The sequence below is a fragment of the Tursiops truncatus genome, chromosome 7 (assembly GCF_011762595.2).
Source record: "Tursiops truncatus isolate mTurTru1 chromosome 7, mTurTru1.mat.Y, whole genome shotgun sequence".
Lineage (NCBI taxonomy): Eukaryota > Metazoa > Chordata > Mammalia > Artiodactyla > Delphinidae > Tursiops > Tursiops truncatus.
Genome location: NC_047040.1, coordinates 45,507,262 through 45,529,397, shown reverse-complemented (window position 1 = coordinate 45,529,397; position 22,136 = coordinate 45,507,262). Strand labels below are relative to the sequence as shown.

The 22,136-nt window shown below is 34.7% G+C and overlaps 1 protein-coding gene across 8 annotated transcripts in view; it reads left to right on the top strand.

Moving 5' to 3' along the window:
* The window catches only part of GULP1 (GULP PTB domain containing engulfment adaptor 1), a 367,352-nt gene that overhangs the window by 297,121 nt on the left and 48,095 nt on the right, over window positions 1–22,136 (top strand). For all 8 annotated transcript variants that reach the window (XM_073807501.1, XM_073807502.1, XM_033859966.2 and 5 more), the window contains 2 exons: window positions 15,351–15,422; window positions 21,299–21,397. In XM_073807501.1, the coding sequence (XP_073663602.1) occupies window positions 15,351–15,422; window positions 21,299–21,397 (171 nt within the window). The remainder of the gene's footprint in view (window positions 1–15,350; window positions 15,423–21,298; window positions 21,398–22,136) is intronic.

Here is a 22,136-nt window from a genome sequence, read left to right as displayed (position 1 = left end):
TTAAATTCCTGGAGTTATACTGGGACATTAAAATCATGGGTGGGGTACCTCCCTCGTGGCACAGTGGTTAAGACTCCGCGCTCCCAATGTAGGGAGCCCGAGTTTGATCCCTGGTCCAGGAACTAGATCCCACATGCATGCCGCAACTAAGAGTTCACATGCCACAACTAACAAGCCACAACTAAGGAGCCCTCCTGCCGCAACTAAGAAACTGGCAAGCCGCAACAAAGGAGCCCACCTGCCGCATCGACGCAACCAAGTAAATAAATAAATAAATATTAAAAAAAATTTTTTTTAAATTAAAAAAATAAAACCATGGTGGGGGGGAACTAGCATGACAAACACCCTTGCCTTTTTACTCACATTTATATAATTTCAAAGTAGTAGATAAAAACCAGAAGCTAATTGATTACTTGTTTTCTATAATATATCTGGATCATGTAGTATGGAACAGTTTAATTTCAAAGAGACTCTTTGGCTTTTATTATAAAATAGTTTTAGTTCTCCTACTTGATTAAATGAAACAAGCCTATTAAATACTAAATACTATTAAATACTAAATACTGTATTCTCATTATATTCAGCAATCCTCAGAATGACTCTATATAGAAGTATCACTACCACTTTTTATAAAGACTAACATTTGGAAATGTAAAGTAGATTGACCAAAAACTTAGTAACAGCAGAGCCAAGATTCAAATCTTAATTTGAGTCCAGAGATTCTTCCTAGCACTATATCCTTGGCAGAATAAAGTTTGACTTGGTCATTCAGTAAACAGCCAATCTTTGAGGACAATAAGAATTAACAAAAATAAAGCCCCTTGACTTCAGTGTTTACGTGACGATTTGTATTTTACAAATAGTATATATGGTAACTTGGTAAATTTGCTATCCTAATAACAGTGGAAATTTCAATCCAAGTACAGAAGAACCAACCACAACCTGAATTTCTTCCTTCTCTCAGGAAGTGTTTTAGAGCAACAAGCCAAAAGTACTTTCTGTGGCGAGGCTCACAAGACTGCTGAGAATAAGGGAAAGTTACTTGCCCTTCTCGTGACATTTTCCCTACCAACCACCCACTTTGCATTCCTTCCTGCAGGCTGCTGGCAGGATTTCTACAGGCAAAGCTTGACAGATGGGGTTCTAGTGACTGAGGCCCTCCAACTCCAATGAGATGTTACCAAGGACTTAAAAAGGCCCTTCCCCAAGGTGTCTGATGTGTGCAATGCCATCTACCTTCAGATAAAGACTTAATCATGTTTAAATGGCAGAAACTCTCAGAGTCTTTAGTAAAATTCCATTACTGGGGAGGAGCGGGGGTTATTGGGGCTTTATAGAGTGAGGCTTCCTGAGTTTGGATAGATCTTTTAACCTGAATATTCAGTAACAGAATGTAAATTTTTGGTGCAAAGAGAGAATGCCATATGTTTTCTAATTCTTACATGTAGCAGCATGCATAATTTCTATTGTGGCCATATATAATTTTGAAATTTGTACTAGATTAGCCCCGAAATGAAATGCAAATAAATATGATTTTAATGCTATTATATCTTTGCTAATACTTCACTTATTTGTGCATTTTAATAACATTTATTGCTTTTAAATGAAAATAAATTAATCTCAGGCCTGAGCCAGTATATATATAGTATATTAATTCTGATGAGCAAGGAATTGAAACGGCATGTCATAAAATGCTTAAATTAAAAATGTGTTAAAAATAAGTAACTTACTTTAAACTTTAGTCATATTAATAATGGAACTGCATGTAAAGTAAAGGTTCTTCTCAAATACCAGTTTTGCAGTGTGAATATAGCAAATTTAAGTATTTGATATATTAATCAAATATATCATGGGAAATAGAAATGTATATAGTTCTTTCTGAGAAAAGTAATATACTGCAATATAATTCTGTATATATAAAGGGAATTTTTAATATAGTTTGGAATTATAGTTACTAATCAGGTTATTAAATTTTTAGAAGTATTCCAATAAAAACATAAAGGTCTATGTTAATACCAGGATTAGAATTTTCAAAGGGCAACTGAAAAATACTCTCAAAAGCTGCTGAGGAATATGTGACAACTGATTTTTTTAAAGGTCAAGGATAATCAAATAAAATCAGCATATAGTAAGGTTAAAGAAAAGCCAGTTAAACATTACAGTGAAGTCTAATCGGTGCTAATTAGTGATAACTGACTTCAACTATTGAAAATAAATAAATAAAATTGTCTTTAAAAAGAAAAAAGTGTAGACTTAAAAAAATAAACTGAATTATCAAATTAAATTAGAAGTAGATGGGCTTAATGGTAACAAAAGTAGGAAGAATGAGTTGTGATAGTAGAAGCAGAATAGCTGCTCACTTTTACAAACAGGGAACAGGGAATTCAGCTATTAGCTAATGAGATAAAACAGCAGCATCCTCATAGCAGCATCTGATTGCAAGGCAGAATCCTTCCATAAATGGACGCAACTGTTACACAAAATCAGAGTGACCCACTCATTCTCCTATTCCCCTGTAGAAATTGCCAGGACTCTGCCATTGTTGGATGCTTGATGCGTCTGTATTTCCCAATCTGCCACTTAATTAGCCAGAGTCATCAGCTTCCCAGAAGACTTATTTAAGCCCTATTAATAGAATTATGTTGAGTCTATAAAATCAGAAGAAAAAAAACCCTGACCGTTGTTGAAAATAATCAGTCACAAACTCTGTTTTTCCAGCATTACTTTAGGATATAGAACCAAATAATCAGCACCTATGTATCATTTAGGAGCATGTATTTTTTTTCTATTTTATTTTTAAATTTTTATACAATTTTTAAAGGTTACTTTCCATTTACAGTTATTACAAAATATTGGCTATATTCCCCGTGTTGTACAAATACATCCTTGAGCTTATCTCACACCCAACAGTTTGTACCTCCCACTCCCCTACCCTATATTACCCCTCACCCCCCCACCACTGGTAACCACTAGTTTGTTCTCTATATCTGTGAGTCTGCTTCTTTTATGTTATATTCGCTTGTCTGTTGTATTTTTTAGATTCCACATATAAAAGATACCATACAGTATTTATCTTTCCCTGTAGGAGCATTTATTGAATGAAGCAAATATTTTTTGAATGCCTACTATGTGTCAGGCCCTTTACCCATACGATTTTTGCTTATAACCATTTATAAATACAGGGATATTTATCTACATTTTACCAAAGAAGATGCTGCTGCTCAGAGATGTTAAGATTCATAAACCTATCAAGTGGCAGAGGCAGAATTCAAACTTTGTGTCCATGTGGTTCTAAACCCTTATGCATGTTTCCACCAAGCCACTTCCCTAGAGACTTTGACTCTTCTGTTCATCACTGTATCTAAGTACCTGGAACAGTGCCTGACACATAGTAGGTCCTCAGTAAACATTTCTTGATTAAAAGAAGGCCTGCTCGGTGCAGAGCCAGCTTTCACTTGTGCCTCTGAGGGCCCCTGATGGGAGTAGAATAGTACGTTAAGCTTGTCTCAATCTGTTCCAGATCTCAGGTTTTTGTTTGTCTTGTTTTTTTGTTGTCTTTGCCTTTCCTTGTATGTGTTTGAATCTCTAAATCTAGCAGGTAAAACCCCAAGGGGCAGGATCCCGTCTTCTTTGCTTGTACCATCACAGCACACTAATGAGCGCTGTGCACGTAGCAGTGCTTCACAAAGTGATCATTCATATTAGTCATTGACAGAAGGTCTGTTGAAAGAAATAAATATATCTGCATTGCAGGAGTATCATGAGCCCACACTCAGTTTTCACTCGAAAGAGCTATACACAGCCTATCAAGATCTAAAAAGTAGATTTTTCTCCCTTCCTAAAGAAACAAGGATAGCAGTTTGAGTAGTAGAATCCCTTAATGTGGTCACTCATTTCTGTGATATTTAAATGTGAAGGAGAAGTTCTGCTCACAGCTTGGGATGAGGTCTTCTCCAAGACGGCTTAAGATTTCAAAACTGATCACATACAGCCAGAGAGCTCCACTATGGCAATTATTGTTGATTTGGAAGCTCTCTTGTTGCAGTTTATTTAGATTATACATAATAGGGCTGTAGGTGGAGTGGAATGAAAAAACCTGTGAGAAAATATAGGCACCGCCTCTGAGCACTGAAGATAAGGGTGTAGCCTACAGCAGCATTAGTAGGTCAGGGATTTGGATCTGTTTTGTTCACTGCTGTATCCCTGGTATCTAGAACAGAAACTGACACAGAGATGGTACACAATAAATATTTTTTAAATGAATTAGCATATAGAAATAATAATGATGAGGAGGAAGAGGTTAGAGAAATGATGATGATAACATAGTGTTTCAGAGGGGAAGTACTGGAAATGTTATCCCCTGAATTAGGATGGATGCAGAGCTTTTAAGGAATGTTCTCTCCAAAAGGGAGAAGAAGAGATAAATTTAGCTCAGGAGAAATGTGGAGGTTCTTTGAAATATTAGGGCCTTCTCCGGATAAATATATTCTTTTTGGACAGAGTTCAGGAGCACAAGAAGTTTGGGGGCAATTACGTTATTTAAAACAGAAGTAGAATAATAAGCAGTATATTGTATTGCCAAAAGCTTAATCTCATGAAAATTAAGAATAAGAAATGGATACTTGTTATAACTGTTATTTAACATTGTTTTGTAAGCAAGGAAGATGAAAGAATTTGTAACAATATTGAGAAAGATATTGATAATTACATTCCAGTAGATTCACATTTTTCAAAAGAAATAAAACTGCTAAGCTTAATAAGATAATTTGGTAAGCTGACTAAATGCAGGGTAAATGTTTCCCATAGTAGCAATAATTTGTTATAAATAGAATTTTAAAAAACTTGTTTACCCCAGACTATAAAGCAACTAGGAATATATTTAGCAAGAAAAGTACTTGGCCTTCCTGAAAAACAGTATAAACACTTACTGATAAGGTATCCACATGTAGGTATTTCATAGATATCCTAAAAATCTCACATCTCATTTTGTATAATTAATTACATTGCAATGAAATTAAATTACAATGAGAATTTAGAAGAATAAGTGTTTAAAAATAACCAATAAAATTTTGAGGAAAGAATATACCTGTGTATGTGTTGGTAAGGATTCTAGCTGCCTCTATAGCCAAAAACTGACTACTAGTGGCCTAAAATAGGTTTTTTTTTCTTGCTTACTTCATAGTCTGTTGGTAGGTTGACTTTTTTTAAATTCTTGTTGTGACTGTTATTTTATTATTGTATTTTAATTTCTAAGCATAAATTCAGTGAACATTCACTCTGTGCCAGTCACTGATTGCATTTTCTTATTTAATTCTCACAGAAACACTGTGTGTTATCCCCATTTTATGAATGAGGAAACTGAGGCTCTGAGAGCTTCAATAAAGAAATGGTAGAGGAAATTCAGGTTACCTAACTGTAAAGCCAACCAAATATTCTTTTGACTTCCTCAGATTTTTTTTTTTTAATTTTTATTGGAGTATAGTTGATTTACAATGTTGTATTAGTTTCAGGTGTACAGCAAAGTGAATCAGTTATACATATACATACATCCACTCTTTTTAGATTCTTTTCTCATATAGGCCATTATAGAGTATTGAGTGGAGCTTCCTATGCTATACAACAGGTTCTTATCAGTTATCTATTTTATTAGTAGTGTGTATATGTCAGTCCCAGTCTCCCAATTTATCCCCCCCCACCCTTATCCCCTGGTAACCATAAGTTTGTTTTCTACATACATGACTCTACTTCTGTTTTGTAAATAAGTTCATTTGTACCCTTTTTTTTTGATTCCACATATAAGCGATATCATATGATATTTGTCTTTCTGTGTCTGACTTACTTCACTCAGTATGACAATCTCTAGGTCCATCCATGTTGCTGCAAATGGCATTATTTTGTTCTTTCTTATGGCTGAGTAATATTCCATTGTATATATGTACCACATCTTCTTTATCCATTTGTCTGTCAATGGACATTTAGGTTGCTGTCATGCCCTGCCTATTGTAAATGGCGCTGAAATGAGCATTGGGGTGCATGTATATTTTTTTCTTTTTCTTTTTTTTTTGGCTGTGTTGGGTCTTCATTGCTGCATGTGGGCTTTTCTCTAGTTGAGGTGAGCAGGGGCTGCTCTTCATTGCGGTGCGCAGGCTTCTCATTACGGTGGCTTCTCTTGTTGCAGAGCACGAGCTCTAGGCGCACAGGCTTCAGTAGTTGTGGCATGTGGACTCAGTAGTTGTGGCTCATGGGCTCTAGAGCGCAGGCTCAGTAGTTGTGGCACATGGGCTTAGTTGCTCTGTGGCATGTGGGATCTTCCTGGACCAGGGCTTGAACCCATGTCCCCTGCATTGACAGGTGGATTCTTAACCACTGCACCACCAGGGAAGTCCCGGGGTGCATGTATCTTTTTGAATTATGGTTTTCTCCGGGTACATGGCTAGGAGTGGGATTGCTGGGTTGTATGGTAGTTCTATTTTTATTTTTTAAGGAACCTCCATACTGTTCTCCATAGCAGCTGTACCAATTTGCATTCCCATCAACAGTGTAGGAGGGTTCCCTTTTCTCCACATCTTCTCCAGCAATTATTGTTTGTAGACTTTTTTGATGATGGCCATTCTGGCTGGTGTGAGGTGACTTCCTCACATCTTAAGCATATCTCACAGTAGGAAGAACCTATAACTTAAAACTTAATTAACCAAATGGATGTGGCCTAAATGGGTAATATATATCCAGTATACTATATTATCTTTCCTTCTGTTTCTGTTTTATTTAAGTTAGCAAAAATAAAGTATATGTCTGAAAATTAGGAGAGCTGGAATCCTAGCCCTCGCTCTGCTACTGAAAAGCTTTGTGACCTTCAGAAGTCACTTCACCTTCTTTGTCCTCAGTTTATATTATCTATAAAATAATGGGAGTTGAATGATAATATCTCCACAGTCCACAATCAAGTGGTTCTCTAAGGAGAAAATGGATTGTAAAGCCTGTCTGGATTCAGAGCCCATGCTTTTGGTTTTCTGTGTAAGTTGGTGTTTATTTATTTTTGTAATAATTTTATTTATAACAACACAGGTGAATGCTCTGCCCTTCACTCCACCTGTCTCACTCCTCAGATGTAAAAGAAGTTTGACTGTGGAGGGGTCTCTGAGACAGAACAAAACCCTCAGTGCTTCTTACTGTGACTGTGTTATTCAAAACTCGATTTGGGAGACCTTTCCACAGTGGGCAATGAGCACAGTTTCTTGTTTATAGCAACTAGGTTTGTTTTGCCTTAAAATTAGGAATCTTGTTTTAATAGCAAGAGCCTGTTAAAATAATACACTCTGTATTCATGTAAAATAAGAAGATAGAGGATACAATTTAATATTAAGGACTTACCTGGTGGCACAGTGGTTAAGAATCTGCCTGCCAATGCAGGGAACACAGGTTCAATCTCTGGTCCGGAAAGATCCCACATGCCATGGAGCAACTAAGCCTGTGCGCCACAACTACTGAGTCCATGTGCCACAATTAGTGAGCCCGTGTGCTTCACAACTACTGAAGCCTGCTCGCCCTAGAGTCTGCACACTGCAACTACTGAGCCCACACACTGCAACTACTGAAGCCCGTGCACCTAGAGCCGTGCTCTGCAACAAGAGAAGCCACAGCAGTGAGAAGCCCGTGCACCACAACGAAGAGTAGCCCCCACTCCCCACAACTAAAGAAAGCCCGCGTGCAGCAATGAAGACCCAACGCAGCCAAAAATAAAAAATAAAATATAACAATAATAAAAAAGATACAATTTAATAGAAAGTTACTACAATAAAGTGAGAATAACTATCAAATCAAATATAAAATGTAAACTTTTAAACACTGACCCCAGTATTTTTTATTCTCTTTTAAATCCTGCTCATCCTTTAAAGGATAACCTTTAGAGTATTTAGTTTAAATTATATCCTTTCTTTTTTGATGGATCTATTTTATTTTATTTTTTAGGATTATGGTTTTGACAATTAAGTAATAGGTTTAAGTTCGATTGATTCTGACCTTTCTTTAGCAATTGATTATTATGATGTGCTTTTTATATTGTTTGGCACTGTGACATGGAGAGTCAGCCAAATAAAGACTATAAAATTAAATTGACTTACTCCTGTATGGGTTATCTACTGGGTGCAGTTGAGTAGCTGGAAGGTTTAAGTACTGGGGAGTTTTTTGTGGTTTTTTTTTAATACACATATGCAGTCAAGTTAATGCCAAGAAAATTAGCCCCATCCTGTTTGAGTCTCTGAAACCTTGCTTACAAAGATAGAGACATACTCATTTATTTTTCTTCTGTAGTTAAAATATCCATTGGTAGTTATGCTACCAAGAGTTATTTATTAGCCTTGATGTTAGAGAAAGCTTTTATGTTTTACAAAATGAAAATTATTTTCCTTTATTATTTTAAAATAATTGTATAGAGAACATGTTATCTACATACAATTGGCATATTTTGAATTTGATATAAACGTGTATTCAATGTATTTATGTTAGCTCTTTCATATGTTAGTGTCAGATTTCCTAGCAGCTAGCTTAGTAACTCTTTAGTTAATTATTTTAGTTGTTGTTTATCTGGCATTTATTTTTTAAAAACCCACATTTTCATATTTACAGAGTGATTCTAAAAACATTTGAGAAAGCAAGAAAAGCAGATATTATAATTACGTCCATATGATGGCCAACACTGCTCTCTACTGGCAAAGAAGCAAGTCATAAAACAAACTATTCAGTCTTTTAAGTGGGAAAAAAGAAAGTCAATTTTAAGTAATATTTGAAAATGAAGGTGTAATTCTCAAACTTTCACACGTTTTTGCAAAATGCTTATTTTAGGCATAATGGAATACAATGAAATAACTGGAAGAAATGACTACAGACATCACTTCAGATTAGCTTAAAAGAAAAGCCTGTGTCATTTTAATTGATTGAAAAATAGTTGTGGGAGTTTTGGAAAATATTAAGCCAGATATGAAATATCTTAATAGCATTCTAATTTTAAAAGTCTATAAAGTAAATATTTTTGTATATAATAGTGAGTTTGATGACATTTTTCTCTTTTTAATTTCAACAACCTCCAGCCTCTAAAATATCTGCTGTGAGTGCATTTACTAAGTATCCAAATGCACTGACCAAAGAGATGCATAGGTTGGACTATTTGCACAGAATATATAATTAGCTTTAAAGTATCAAAAATTTGCTCTGTATTTGTCAAAGTCTTTATTGATGATTTTCCAAAGACATTTTATAGTTTGTAAAATCTGTGAAAAATATATGCTATGTTGTTATACCTTTCAATATATAGACTAAGAATACACAAAACATTTTTATATCACTGTCATCTTACTTTTCATAGTCTAATATATTGTAAATGTCCTTTTATGTTTTATATCTTTACTATCTGTCCATATTATCTAGGATCAAAACATTATTCAGTATTCTAATCTTCAATCCTTTTAATAACTAGTAGCCAAAATTTAAACACACACACACACACACACACACACAATAATGCCCCAAATGGAATCAGTCATATATAGTAATTTAAGAGGTTTTGTTTGTTTTTGTAAGTTTGCCTAATACTATCACTAGCTGATTACTTTAACAGTAACAAATTTAAAACATATTACATTTTCAATGATAATTACCTCTTGATTGTGAGAAAGAAGTTGATGCTTATTTTCATTGATACATTTTTCTATAGTTTCTAAATTTCCTACAGTGAACATACATTACTATTAAAGTAGAAATGTTTATTCATAAGTAAACAGAAAAATTTTGTTGCAGATCTTCAAAGCACAGACACACAATTGTGCAAGACACACACTTGGACTTATGTAAGGTCTAATGCCTGATCTTTCAAAAAAAGTATGTGCTGAAAAGAATGTTGTCTATTGGAGACTCTGAATAAATATAATTGATAAAATCTTGAATACTTGAAATAAGAAAAAGAGCACCCACCATTATCACTGGCCTCGGAACACATAACTTTCTTTTGCTCTTTTGCCACACTGAAAAATAGCACTTAGAATCTACATGTATAAAGCAAAAACAGTCTGATACATTATACTTTCTTCTCATCATTGTTATTTTTTTTCTGCCACATGGAGGAGCTAAGACATAAAGTTGCTAAAACATAAAAGCAATGACTTTTACCCAATTGAAAGTGTTCAACATACCAATGTCCCATTTTCTAAGAGATTGTAAAACAAATTTTCTATATTTTTTATTTAGGTAAATTTCATAACAGAAAGAATTTTTGAGATTAACTTATTTTATTCAGCATAATTCCCTTAAGATCCATCAAGTTGTGTGTGTAACAATAGTCCACTTATTTTTATTGCTGAGTAGTGTTCCATGGTATGGATGTACCACAGTTTGTTTAACCATCCACCCACTGAAGTATATTTGGGTTGTTTCTGACATTTGACTAATACAAATAGATCCATTGTGAACATCAATGCAAAAATATTTACAGGAATATAAGTGTTCATCTATCTGGGATAAACACCAAAAAGTACAGTTGCTGTACCTTAGGATAAGTGCATATTTAGTCTTCAGAGAAACTACCAAAACTATTTTCCAGTGTAGCTGTAACATTTTACATTCCCACCAACAGCAGCATCCTATAATTTTATTTGCTAATCTGATAACCCTGATTACTAATATTAAGGATCTAACTTTCTTGATTCTCCTTGCCCTTTCACCGAATATTTAACTTATTTCTGTTGGCAGCATTCTTCTCTTTCATCTCCCTCTGCAGCATGGCAGCTACCTGGGGACCCGTGGTTCTGGCACTCCTCAGTCCTTCCACTGAGACCTCAGTGCCAGGGTCTCCCTAATCCACACCTTTTACCCAGAATTCTCCTTCCCCAAGCTCTACTTTGTATACCCAGCTGTTGAGTCTGCTACTCTAACTGACACATCAAAGGAATTTAGACTCAATATGTTTGAGTAGCTTTCATTTCTTCCTTTCATTCAGGTCGCTATTAAAATGTCACCCTTTTAGAGAGGACTTTCCTGATCACTCGATCTTAAATATTACACTCTACTCAATTTATGTTATTATTTGTGTTATTTTTACTTATGCCATCTAAGATATATTAGAAATATGTTTGTGATCTAGACATGAACATAGAAATATATAGATACAGACATACATACATACATGCGCACATACACAGGTATGCTCCCTGGGATATAAACTACACTAGAACAGGGACATTTTCCCCCTGCTATATACCCAGCACTTAGTAAATGCTTGACTCATAGTAAATACTCTCTTTTTTTTTTAAGGAATAAATGAGTATGTGCAACTTTAACTTGTTATCACTTGGGGACTTAATTCAATTTTTATTTAATCAAAGTTATCCATGTCCATTTTAAACAAATATTTCCCCAAGGCTTATAATGAAAAAGCAAAATGTTCCTCAGCTCTTTTCCCAAGTGTCACTCACTGAAGTAACCATTTTCAACTCTTGTTATTTTCTTCTTTATTTCTGGATAACCTGCTACACTGCTGTGCCTTGATTTGTCATATATGTCGTGGTTAACACCCTCTGTCACTGCCCCACCCCCTTGATTCCTGGGTTCCATTTCTTCCTCTGCTTTGTTTTACACACTTCCCTCTTTTCCTATGAAGAGCTGGGGCATGGGAGTTTAAACTTTTAGTCCCTTTCATATCTCAGTATGTATTTTTTCTCTCCTTGTAATCTGTAAACTTGGCTCTAAATCTTTTTTTCCTTAGAATATGAAGTTATTTTTCTATTTTTCTACACCAGTCATTAGCTAAGGAATATTGTGATATGGGGCAAAGCAAAAAACTTCCAGGTGTCTCCAGCTGTCTGTACTGGCAAAGTGACCTCATTGCCCAAAGGAAATCCTTTGAAGGTCTTGTGTGTGAGCCATTACCAGCAAAGCATGGGGAAGCTGGAGGATGGATCCCAGCACTGATAAAGAAGATCCAAGGAGAGTTGAGCAGGCACTAACAATATCCACTGAATTCTAGTGTCTTCCCCAAACAATCATTAAATTAAGAAGTGACAATCCCTCATAATTATAAAGCATTTTGCGGTTTACAGGGTGTTTTTGTTTTTGTTTTTTTTCTTATCTCTTACTGCAGTTGATCTTCAGAGCAATTTTGTAAGGAGAGAAGAACAATATTATTATCCTTATTTTTCAAGACTCAAATAAGGCAGAGACTAAGTGACCTTTCAGTATCTTCAGATTCTAAGCCTAGAGTTTATTCCAGCATGCTGTGTCATATTCAAGGGTCTTATAAATATTTTATATAGACATGGAATGCACACAAATGTGAACTATTTAATCTAAGTATCATGACTTTTATAACTTAAAAATACAGGAACTATTATAAGGAATAATCTGCTTTTCGGTTTTAAAATTATTTCCATTCAGTTCATCCAACATTACATAGAAAAAAAGGGTTAAGCGGCAAGCTTCATATTGGAAGTCTTTAAAGCTTAGTTCCCACAATCACTCAAGGCTTCTCCCTGTGTTTCATTACTCAGATGGTTTAATTAAAGCCAATGTGAAAGAAACATATTAAAATGTTCCTGGAGCACTGCAAGAGGTTGATTCATTTAGAATGTACTTGGAGTTCTTCCATAATTTTCCCATATGGGCCTATTTACGTATAACCACTATGACTCATGACATTACTGCCGAAGTATGAATATTTTCCATAAATATTTCTAGCAACTCTTACAGTCTGTTATCAACACATCAGACGCTTCCTTCTTATAGTTCAGTAATCCCTTAGCAGTATCGTCTGCTTTTACCTTCCTGTTTTGCTAACACTAGACCACCACTGATGGGGAATCTCTCAGTGATAATTTCAGAGATGTTGAGAAGAGTTTACCCCATGGATTTACTCAGAACTAAATAGCTTCTACTGTGTTCGCTCCCCTCCTGTCACTTGAACCCTTTACTCTTTCTGCACGATCTAAAACAGTGCTTTTCAAATCTGGTGGCACGTTAAAATCACCTGGGGAGCTTTAAAATGCACAGATGCCCTGGCTCCGCCCCAGCTAATTAAATCAGAGTCCCAGGCACTGGTCTAAGTTTAAAGCTCCCAAGTTATTGTATCATGAAGCCAAAGTTGAATACACTGTCCGGAAACAGAAGAAATGTGATGGGTCCATTGGTGTCAGGAATCGATTTGGCTGTCTCACATATCTTAGTAGCAGGTTTTCAGTTCCTTTTTAGCCGAGAATTTCTCCATTAATTTTGGTCTTTTTTTGCAGATCTGGTCAACCAATTTGAGGTCACAGAGGGATAAACCTAGTGCCTAATGATATTACATCTAGACCAAGTTGCAGTTGTTTGGCATAGTTTGAATATATTAGAAAAAGAAACTGTTGTACCTTGTAGAATCTGAAAACTGAAATTTAATGCTTCTGAGCTTCACGTTCTCTGCATGAGCTCATTAGAAACAGGATCAGCAGTTATATCCTATATATATATATTTTTTTTTTTTCCGGTATGCAGGCCTCTCACTGTTGTGGCCTCTCCCGTTGCGGAGCACAGGCTCCAGACACGCAGGCTTAGCAGCCATGGCTCACGGGCCCAGCCGCCCCGCGGCATGTGGGATCTTCCCGGACCGAGGCACGAACCCGTGTCCCCTGCATCGGCAGGCGAACTCTCAACCACTGCGCCACCAGGGAAGCCCCTCTCCTATATTTTCAGCTCACCTTTTCTATCTACCTTCTACTGTTCTCCTCAGCTGTTACTATTTTCTAAGTCTGTTCCTTAGATTTTAGTACGAGAAATCACTTGTGATGGTTTTAGAAATAGAATTCCCTAGCCCTACTTATTAAATTGAGAAATCTTCATTGTTATGTTTTAACCTAGGTAAATGTTTTAGCCTAGGTAATGTTTTAACATTGTTATGTTTTAACCTAGGTAATTCTCATACAGGTAATACACAGAGCCCATTTTGAAAAACAAAACTCTCATTTCTTTAGTTGTTATTGTTAGTTTTTTCAAGAATGAAAGAGAGGGATAAATTGGGAGATTGGGATTGACATATATATATGTCAGTATAGATAATACTGCTGTATATAAAATAGATAACTAATAAGAACCTGCTGTATAGCACAGGGAACTCTACTCAATACTCTGTAATGGTCTATATGGGAAAAGAATCTAAAAAAAAAAAAGTAGATATATGTATGTGTATAACTGATTCAATTTGCTGTACACCTAAAACTAACACAGCTATAGTTGTGTTACTAGCTGACTGTAAATCAACTATACTCCAATAAATTTTTTTTTAAAAAGAATGAAAGAAGGAATTAAATGTGATTTTAAAAGATACCCTGACATTACTATTTTGCTCCCTTTTATTCTGTGAGTTAACACATGAAAAATGTTCTACTTAATTATTTGATGTAAAGTATACACACATACATACTCATGCATATGTCTATTTATATAAGAAGTGATGAATTCTTATCCCACCCTGGTGTTATGATGATTGATAGTATGAGACAAGAAAAAAAGTCTTTGGAAAATTATATATACCTAATGAATTTAATGATTATTTGCTATTTATATAGAAATAATCTGTAGAATAAAATATCCACATGTCAATTCTAATTGGTCTTGAACATTTCATGATATTGGACTTCTGTTTAAGAGGTATTATATCTTTCCAGGATAGAGATTTTATTACAATGTCGTAATTATTATGAAACTTTTTCTTTTTTGGGGGGATAGGTCAGGTTTTAACTAAAAACCTCCAGGGATATTTTAACTATTAGTAAAATTGTAGAGCTTTTTTTAAAAATTTTTTGAATGTACTTTAGCTTATGGCTTTGATGAATGTTGTATACTGGGTATTAAAAAAGTATGTATTTTAAAATTTTACATGCTGTACAAGTGTGCTAATTGGAAAACAAAGAAAGATGTTGATTTGACATTATAAACTGTATTAAACCACATTAATATCTCAAAATATACTATTGACAACATAAAAATCATATGCTTTAAATTTTCAGATAATTTTTAATTGTAATTGTATTTTAAATTTGAGTTCAACTTTATTTCTCTGGGCCCAATGAAATGTCTTTAATTTTCTTTCCAGTACAAATCTTCAAGTAAAGTATTTAGGAAAAGTATGTTTTAAAAAAACCTTGAATAATAGGAATTGTATATGATTAAGTAATGTATTTATATTTTCATATAAAATAATATAAATTAGTAACTTCTATTTAGGATTTGGACTTGAATTACTATCACATCGTTCTATTATTCCATGATATATTTCAACATGACTTACTGACATATGATAAAGTAAAGCCTGTCTCACAAGTGACCATTTTCAGTTTCTTGGCAGCACAGAAGTGGAGCAGCCCAAAGGAACAGAAGTTGTGAGAGATGCTGTAAGGAAGCTAAAGGTAGGGAAAGCCCTCCAGATAAGTGTCTAGTGTATTGAATTTATCTTCAGTCATCAGTAGACTGGTGAAAATTCAAAGCATGAATAGCTCTGTGGCAGATATGGCTTCACCCTGGTAAAAATGGTCTGTTGAATGAATATCTCTAGATCAAGGAAACATATTTAGTAATAACTATGTACACACGATTATTTTTCTGTGTGTGGACCACTCTTTGTATTTTTCTAAGGTATAATTTTTCATACTCAACAAAAAAAATGTAATGGCAATATTTTATGTGTTGACATTCCGTAGCTTGCCTTTACTTTGCAATGTGGACTTGTGCCCTAACTCAAAGACTAATAATGGCAGAACAACTGTCTCTAAAAGTTAGAATATCATATTCACCAGTTGAAAGTATAGAATTAGACTTAATTACAAAGCAGCATTTTGCTGTTGCACTATATGTTAAAGACGTCCTAAAGGACAAATCCACGAGGATCTGGCCATATCTATGAGCAGACCTGGGGAACTGGTGAGAGTAAGAGCAGAAAAGGACACTAAGCAACTCCACATACTAAGAATCAGCAAGTTTCCTGAGAAAATCTTATGTAAGCTGCCATGCATCCTTCGCATGTTTTTCTAATTGCATCCCATCCCAAAAGACATCCTTCCCTCTGAGATACTAAGATTTGAAAAACTCCTTCAACAGAATTCTCATGTTTGTCTCATTAAGAAAATTTAAGGGCTTCCCTGGTGGTGCAGTGGTTGAGAGTCTGCCTGCCAATGCAGGGGACACGGGTTCGTGCCCCGGTCTGGGAAGATCCCACATGCCGCGGAGTGGCTGGGCCTGTGAGCCATGGCCGCTGAGCCTGCACGTCCGGAGCCTGTGCTCTGCAGCAGGAGAGGCCACAACAGTGAGAGGTCCGCGTACCGCAAAAAAAAAAAAAAGAAAAAAAGAAAATTTAACATAGCACTATTTTGTTAACATACTTTATTGTTATTCTCTATGGTTGTTCTCAAAATTTTTTTTAGAAACAACCCTTCTCTGACTTTATTTAGAGTTCATCCAATTATTCCATAGGAGAGGCAAAATCATAGACATTAAAAAGTATTACTTTGCTTTGAGAATGTCATATCAGGTGGAATCTACTGAGTGTTTAAATTGAGAAAAAAATTGAAGTGAGTTGGCTTGGTTTCTGGGTAAAGAAATAAAAGGTAATATTTTAATCCATTTATTTTACCTGACTTTTCTTAATTTTTTTGTATTTTAAAATATTTTATGTATTTTATATTTTACTTATTTTTAAAGATATATGCTAAAAGGTCCTAAGATGATCTCACTCCCATTTGGAGAAAAAGGGGACCAGCCAACCATTTCTTTTAACTACTCATTAGGCAGTAATTTATACTTGTGCTTGTTTGGCAAATACTTTTAAGCACTAATAGAGAATTTTAAAAGTCTTACAATTTATGGACAACATTTAGAATAAGATTCTATTTAAATGTTCAGAACGTTGCACACTCTGGGTATGAATCCAACTTCACTGCAATCAGGATGTTTTATAAAAGAATGATGATATTTACACTTAATGTTTCTTTATACCTAGGAGGTTCTTTATTCAGTGAACCCAAATCCAAACCCAAAAAGATTCAATTACATAATGACTAGGTAACAAACAGATATTTGAGATGAAATGCTTTCTAAAAAATGGCTAGTTTTTAATGTATTTTTGTGAAACTTTATTTTCAGTTCTTATGTAGTTTCCTATTTGGAAATGTACTCTGTTAATAAAGGAATGTGGTTTACAATAAGATAAAAATCATGAAGTATAGTTTAAAAATTTATACTCAGTTGATAATAGCTTTTGTCTTTCAAGTATCTTCCCGAATACTTAATCTAATAAGCAATCTTTACTCTATTGATTGTAAAAATTTTGTAGATAAGGAAAGTATATCTAAGGGTAATGATTCATGAACTAATGAAAATAAATAAAACAATGTTTTTTATTTACTTCTAAGTTTTTTTGTTTGTTTCTTTGTATCAAAGGGCAGATGCTACAACTCAAGAGTATACAAGAATATTTACATTTATTTTAAGAACTTAGACCCTGGCTCCTGTTTAATTCTGTTGTCATGTAGAGATGACCAGAAGATGGTGCTATAGCTCTACTAAAAAATAAAAATAAAAAAAAAAAGAAATTTGCTTATTAACCCTGTTTTGTGTACACATCCCCCATTTTAATTTCCTGCATACTTTTCTTAAACATATGTATTCTGATTACTTTTTTATCCACTATAGTTCAGTATTATATTTGCCACATAAGGTAACATTTCATTTCTATTTAATAATTTTTCAAAAGTTTGCAATATTAATATATTGGCTTCTGACATTAAAGAATTCAAAATTTATGACTAATACAAGATGATAGAAAACTTACAAGATTTTCAATAATGTATTTTTTTATGCTTCTGTGTTTAATGATGCCTAATAATTTTTCAAGAAAAATTTTAAAACTTTGATTTATTTTATTGGGTACTATTTTTCTGTCATTTTGTGGAGAATTTATAGTTCATAAAGTTTTCTTAAATATTATAATTTTTATAAGTGTTTACTTTCAGAAATTCTATATCAAAACAGCATATTTTCTATTTCTCAATCATGTTCAACAATTTCTATCTCTTAATCATGTTTTAGTCTACAATTTAAGAAAATTCCAAATTTTTCAAAAAGTGATAATTAAAAAACCCTTTTGACTTCTAGATATTTAATATCATTGTTATTGTAAGGAATTTTATTTTTAATAAGGATTTATTTAGTTTTAATACAACTAGTACAAATGTCAGAGGGCTCAATATATTTCATCAACAATCTGCTTGTGATATTTACATGTGGATGAATATTGGTATGTAGACCCAAAACTTCTTGATTTCTCTGGGAGATAACCAGGGAGCAGCATTCCTGGACCCCAATTTTAGAGGACAGACCCCTCACCCCAGCAGAGCTAACAAAATTACATGAAGCTACCTCAAGCTATGTGGCCTTGGAAATTACTGAAAAGTTCTGTTAAATATAGGCCCAGCAGTTTCTCTACTTGACCTCACTCTCTCTGGGTAGCATAACACTCTGTTTTTGTCTTCATAACCAGTTATTTAATTAATGAAATACTTAAAGATTATTTTAATTATAAACGTACATACATAGCTGGTATCCCTGTAAGAGTTATCAGGAAAATGTTTAATTAAATCAACAATTTATAAGAATCACAAAAAGAATTTGAATTAATTCATTAATTTTTATTGCCTAATGTATATTCCATTAATAATATAGTTAGATTTCACTTTTTAAGTCCTTTGAGAAATGGATAGAAATTGTGTGATGATGATATTGAAACTCAGTTGTGCTCCCTTTAAAATTTCTTTAGCTGTTCTACTTGCAAGTGGCATATATTTAACTAAGTACTTTATTTATTTCAAGTAATACTTTATCCTTCCCCATCATTTTGTGGTGATAAAGGCTTGTTTTTGTTTATTCATTTGTTGCATCCAGATATCCTCCAGAATTCCTAGGCTTTACCCCCTTTGAATATTCTTATTAGATTATTATATTCAAGTTTTACTGGTAGATCACTCTATCTAGATGACCAAGAAATAAATTTACTGAAGCAAAAATGGAAAAAAATTTGCAGAAAGGCTTTTCAAGCATTAACATTTAAGTAGTAAATAGGGAGAGAAAAGAATACAATGTGAGCATGAATGTGTCTCCAAAATGTAAATTAGATGTATTGTGGAACACATTTGAGAGGTCTACGAGTAGGAAAAGAGACCTAGAGAAATCATGCAAACTGTAGATAGAATACAGTCATCTTAAACTAAAAAAAAACCAAAACAAAAAACAAGCAGGAATGAGAATATTAAACTTTGTTTAAAACATTATAGATTTAACAAATATAACCTTAGGCTTAAATGTTTTGCAACATTTGTGCAACAGTCAAGGCCAATAACCAGTATCAACCTTGATAAACATGAAAATAGAACTGGAAGGTTTTTTTTCTCTAATTCAGACAATGTGCTGGGCAAAAGAAAACAGTTATTAGTAGATAGCAAAACTAGGTTCTAGGCCTGATTGCTACAGATCCATTTTATGACCAAGGTAACTGACTTCTCTGAGACTTACTTTTCTCATCTTTGAAATGGGAGGATGGGATTGGATGATCTCTGAACCTTCTTGGAGCACAATTATTTCATCTTGATATGAAGCAGAAGAAAAGGTTTCACAAGCCATAGATCAGACATTTTATGTTTATTTTTCTTTTTCTTTGTCTCGTTCTCTTGTTTCCCCTCTCTCCCTCTCTCCCTCCTTGCTCCTCTCTTTGTTTATTCTACTTGTAGCCACTACTTCCTCCCCTTTTTCATTTTTTCCTTTTTTTTTCTGGCAGAAAAGACATAACAGATAAGTTTAACATTAGTGGTTGTTTTGTGACGGACTTTTTGGAAACTAAAAAAGGTCACAGGAAAGGTTGTGTCCAGATGTGGAAAAGGCTGCAAGAGCTATTGCTCATTGTCTGTTTCTGGAAAAGAGCAGCACCCAGGAAGCCAGCTTAGACTGCTTCTGCGGCCAGCCATGGGATTGGCTTTGTTCAGACGTGTTCACATAGATGGAAAGCAGCTGATTTATTTTGTCAGCCTCCATATGTGAAAACCCCCAAATTGCTTTGATTATACCAATACAGGAAGAAGATTATGAAGGGAAGAGAAACAAATTAATCCACTTTCTTTGGGAGAGAGCTGGGATAGTTTTTAAAGGTCTGCGCTGAAGCAAAACAAGTTTCTTAAAGACAAAAAAGAAAATTCTCTGGCATGAATTAGTCACATTTATGTGCAGAATGTAAGACTGCTGAATACCGAGAAAAAAGCTGCCTGTATTTATAGAACAGGACAGATAGCAAACTAAAAAATTATACCACCCAAAATGAAATAAAGCAAATGGAACCCTTCTCCCGTAACCCCCTCCCTGGATATCAAGGCAGACATTTCAAGGCATTCTTATATGCATTAATTATGTTATTCTCCATGGCAGTGCAAAATCATGAAAAGAGAAAGAGGCCTTTAAACACTCTCTGCTCTGGGACTGAACTATACCATGTGTATTCACATTAGAAAGAAATACACAATGCATATAAATATGACACACAAAAGAGGACTGAAACCCCATCTTGCCTTACAGATACTCTGTTTTGAATCGAGTTAGGGTGATCCATATGCTAACAAAATGTTATACTAGGAAATAACTTCTTGAACCCCTACAAGAGGGGTAATAAATACAATTTTTTTCAATAGTTCTCTTCTATTTCTTGAGAAGAAAGGGGGGGGAGGGAGGAGAGAAGGAAAGTAGGGAGAGAATAGCATTGCCAGTTAAAGCCAGGACATTTCAATACTTCTAGGCTGAGTCTAGTTCTGAGTGTGTTTTTTTGTTTTTGTTTTTTTTTTTTTTTTGCGGTACACGGGCCTCTCACTGTTGTGGCCTATCCCGTTGGGGAGCACATGCTCCGGACGCACAGGCTTAGTGGCCATGGCTCACGGGCCCAGCCGCTCCGCGTCATGTGGGATCTTCCCGGACCAGGGCACGAACTCGTGTCCCCTGCATCGGCAGGCGGACCCTTAACCACTGCGCCACCAGGGAAGTCCGTTCTGAGTGTTTTATCTGGGATAATTACTTCACTCCTTAGCTTCAGTTTGATTTCTAAATATTTGGGGGCCGTGTGGAGTTTATAAAAATACTTTATAATGGGCAATAATTTATTTAATGAAATTTCAACACTGAATATGAGCTCCAAATATATGTGTTCATTTTCTATAGAAACAGAATTACAGTTTTGTGAATAAATTTTCATTTGTAGTTTGCAAGACATATCAAGAAATCTGAAGGCCAGAAAATTCCTAAAGTTGAGTTGCAAATATCAATTTATGGAGTAAAAATTCTAGAACCCAAAACAAAGGTAAGGCTCATTTTTAAACATCAGAAGCACTCTACTCTTGAATTAATTGCAATTACGCTCCTATTTTAATGAGTATTTTAAAATGTTTTACCAGTTGAAACTGTTGAGTTCTCAGTTAACTACAATTTAAAACTCTATAAGATTTATAGGGGAAGAAACAACATTTGGAATTGCTTTCTGAGTGGTTTGTTCTGCAGCCTATGTTTGGGATATAAAAATTTATACTAAAAGTGTATTCAACGGTATTTGGTCTTGTATTTAGGAATTTTTCTTCATAAGCTTGAATGAGATGCATGTAAGTGTGGTTCACTGAGTATGAAAGAAGACAAAAGCTGTATGCTGTTTATTAAAATGTCCTGGACCGACTGGCATTGCCTGTAGACATAATCAGTGTGTATTAGTTTACTAAGGCTGCCATAATAAAATACCACAGTCCTGGTGGCTCAAACAATAGAAATTTATTTCTCACAGTTCTGGAGGCTGGAAATCTGAGATTAAGCTGACAGCAGCAGGCTTGGTTTCCTCCGAGTCTTCTCTCCTTGGCTTGCAAATGGCTGCCTTCTTGCTGCCTCTTCACGTGGTTGTCTGTGCACGCATACTCCTGTCTCTTTGTATGTCTTATTTCCTCTTCTAAGGACACCAGTCAGATTGGATGAGGGTTGACTCTAATGACCTTATTTTAACTTAATCACCTCTTTCAAGCCTTATCTCCAAACCCAGTCACATTCTAAGGTACGGG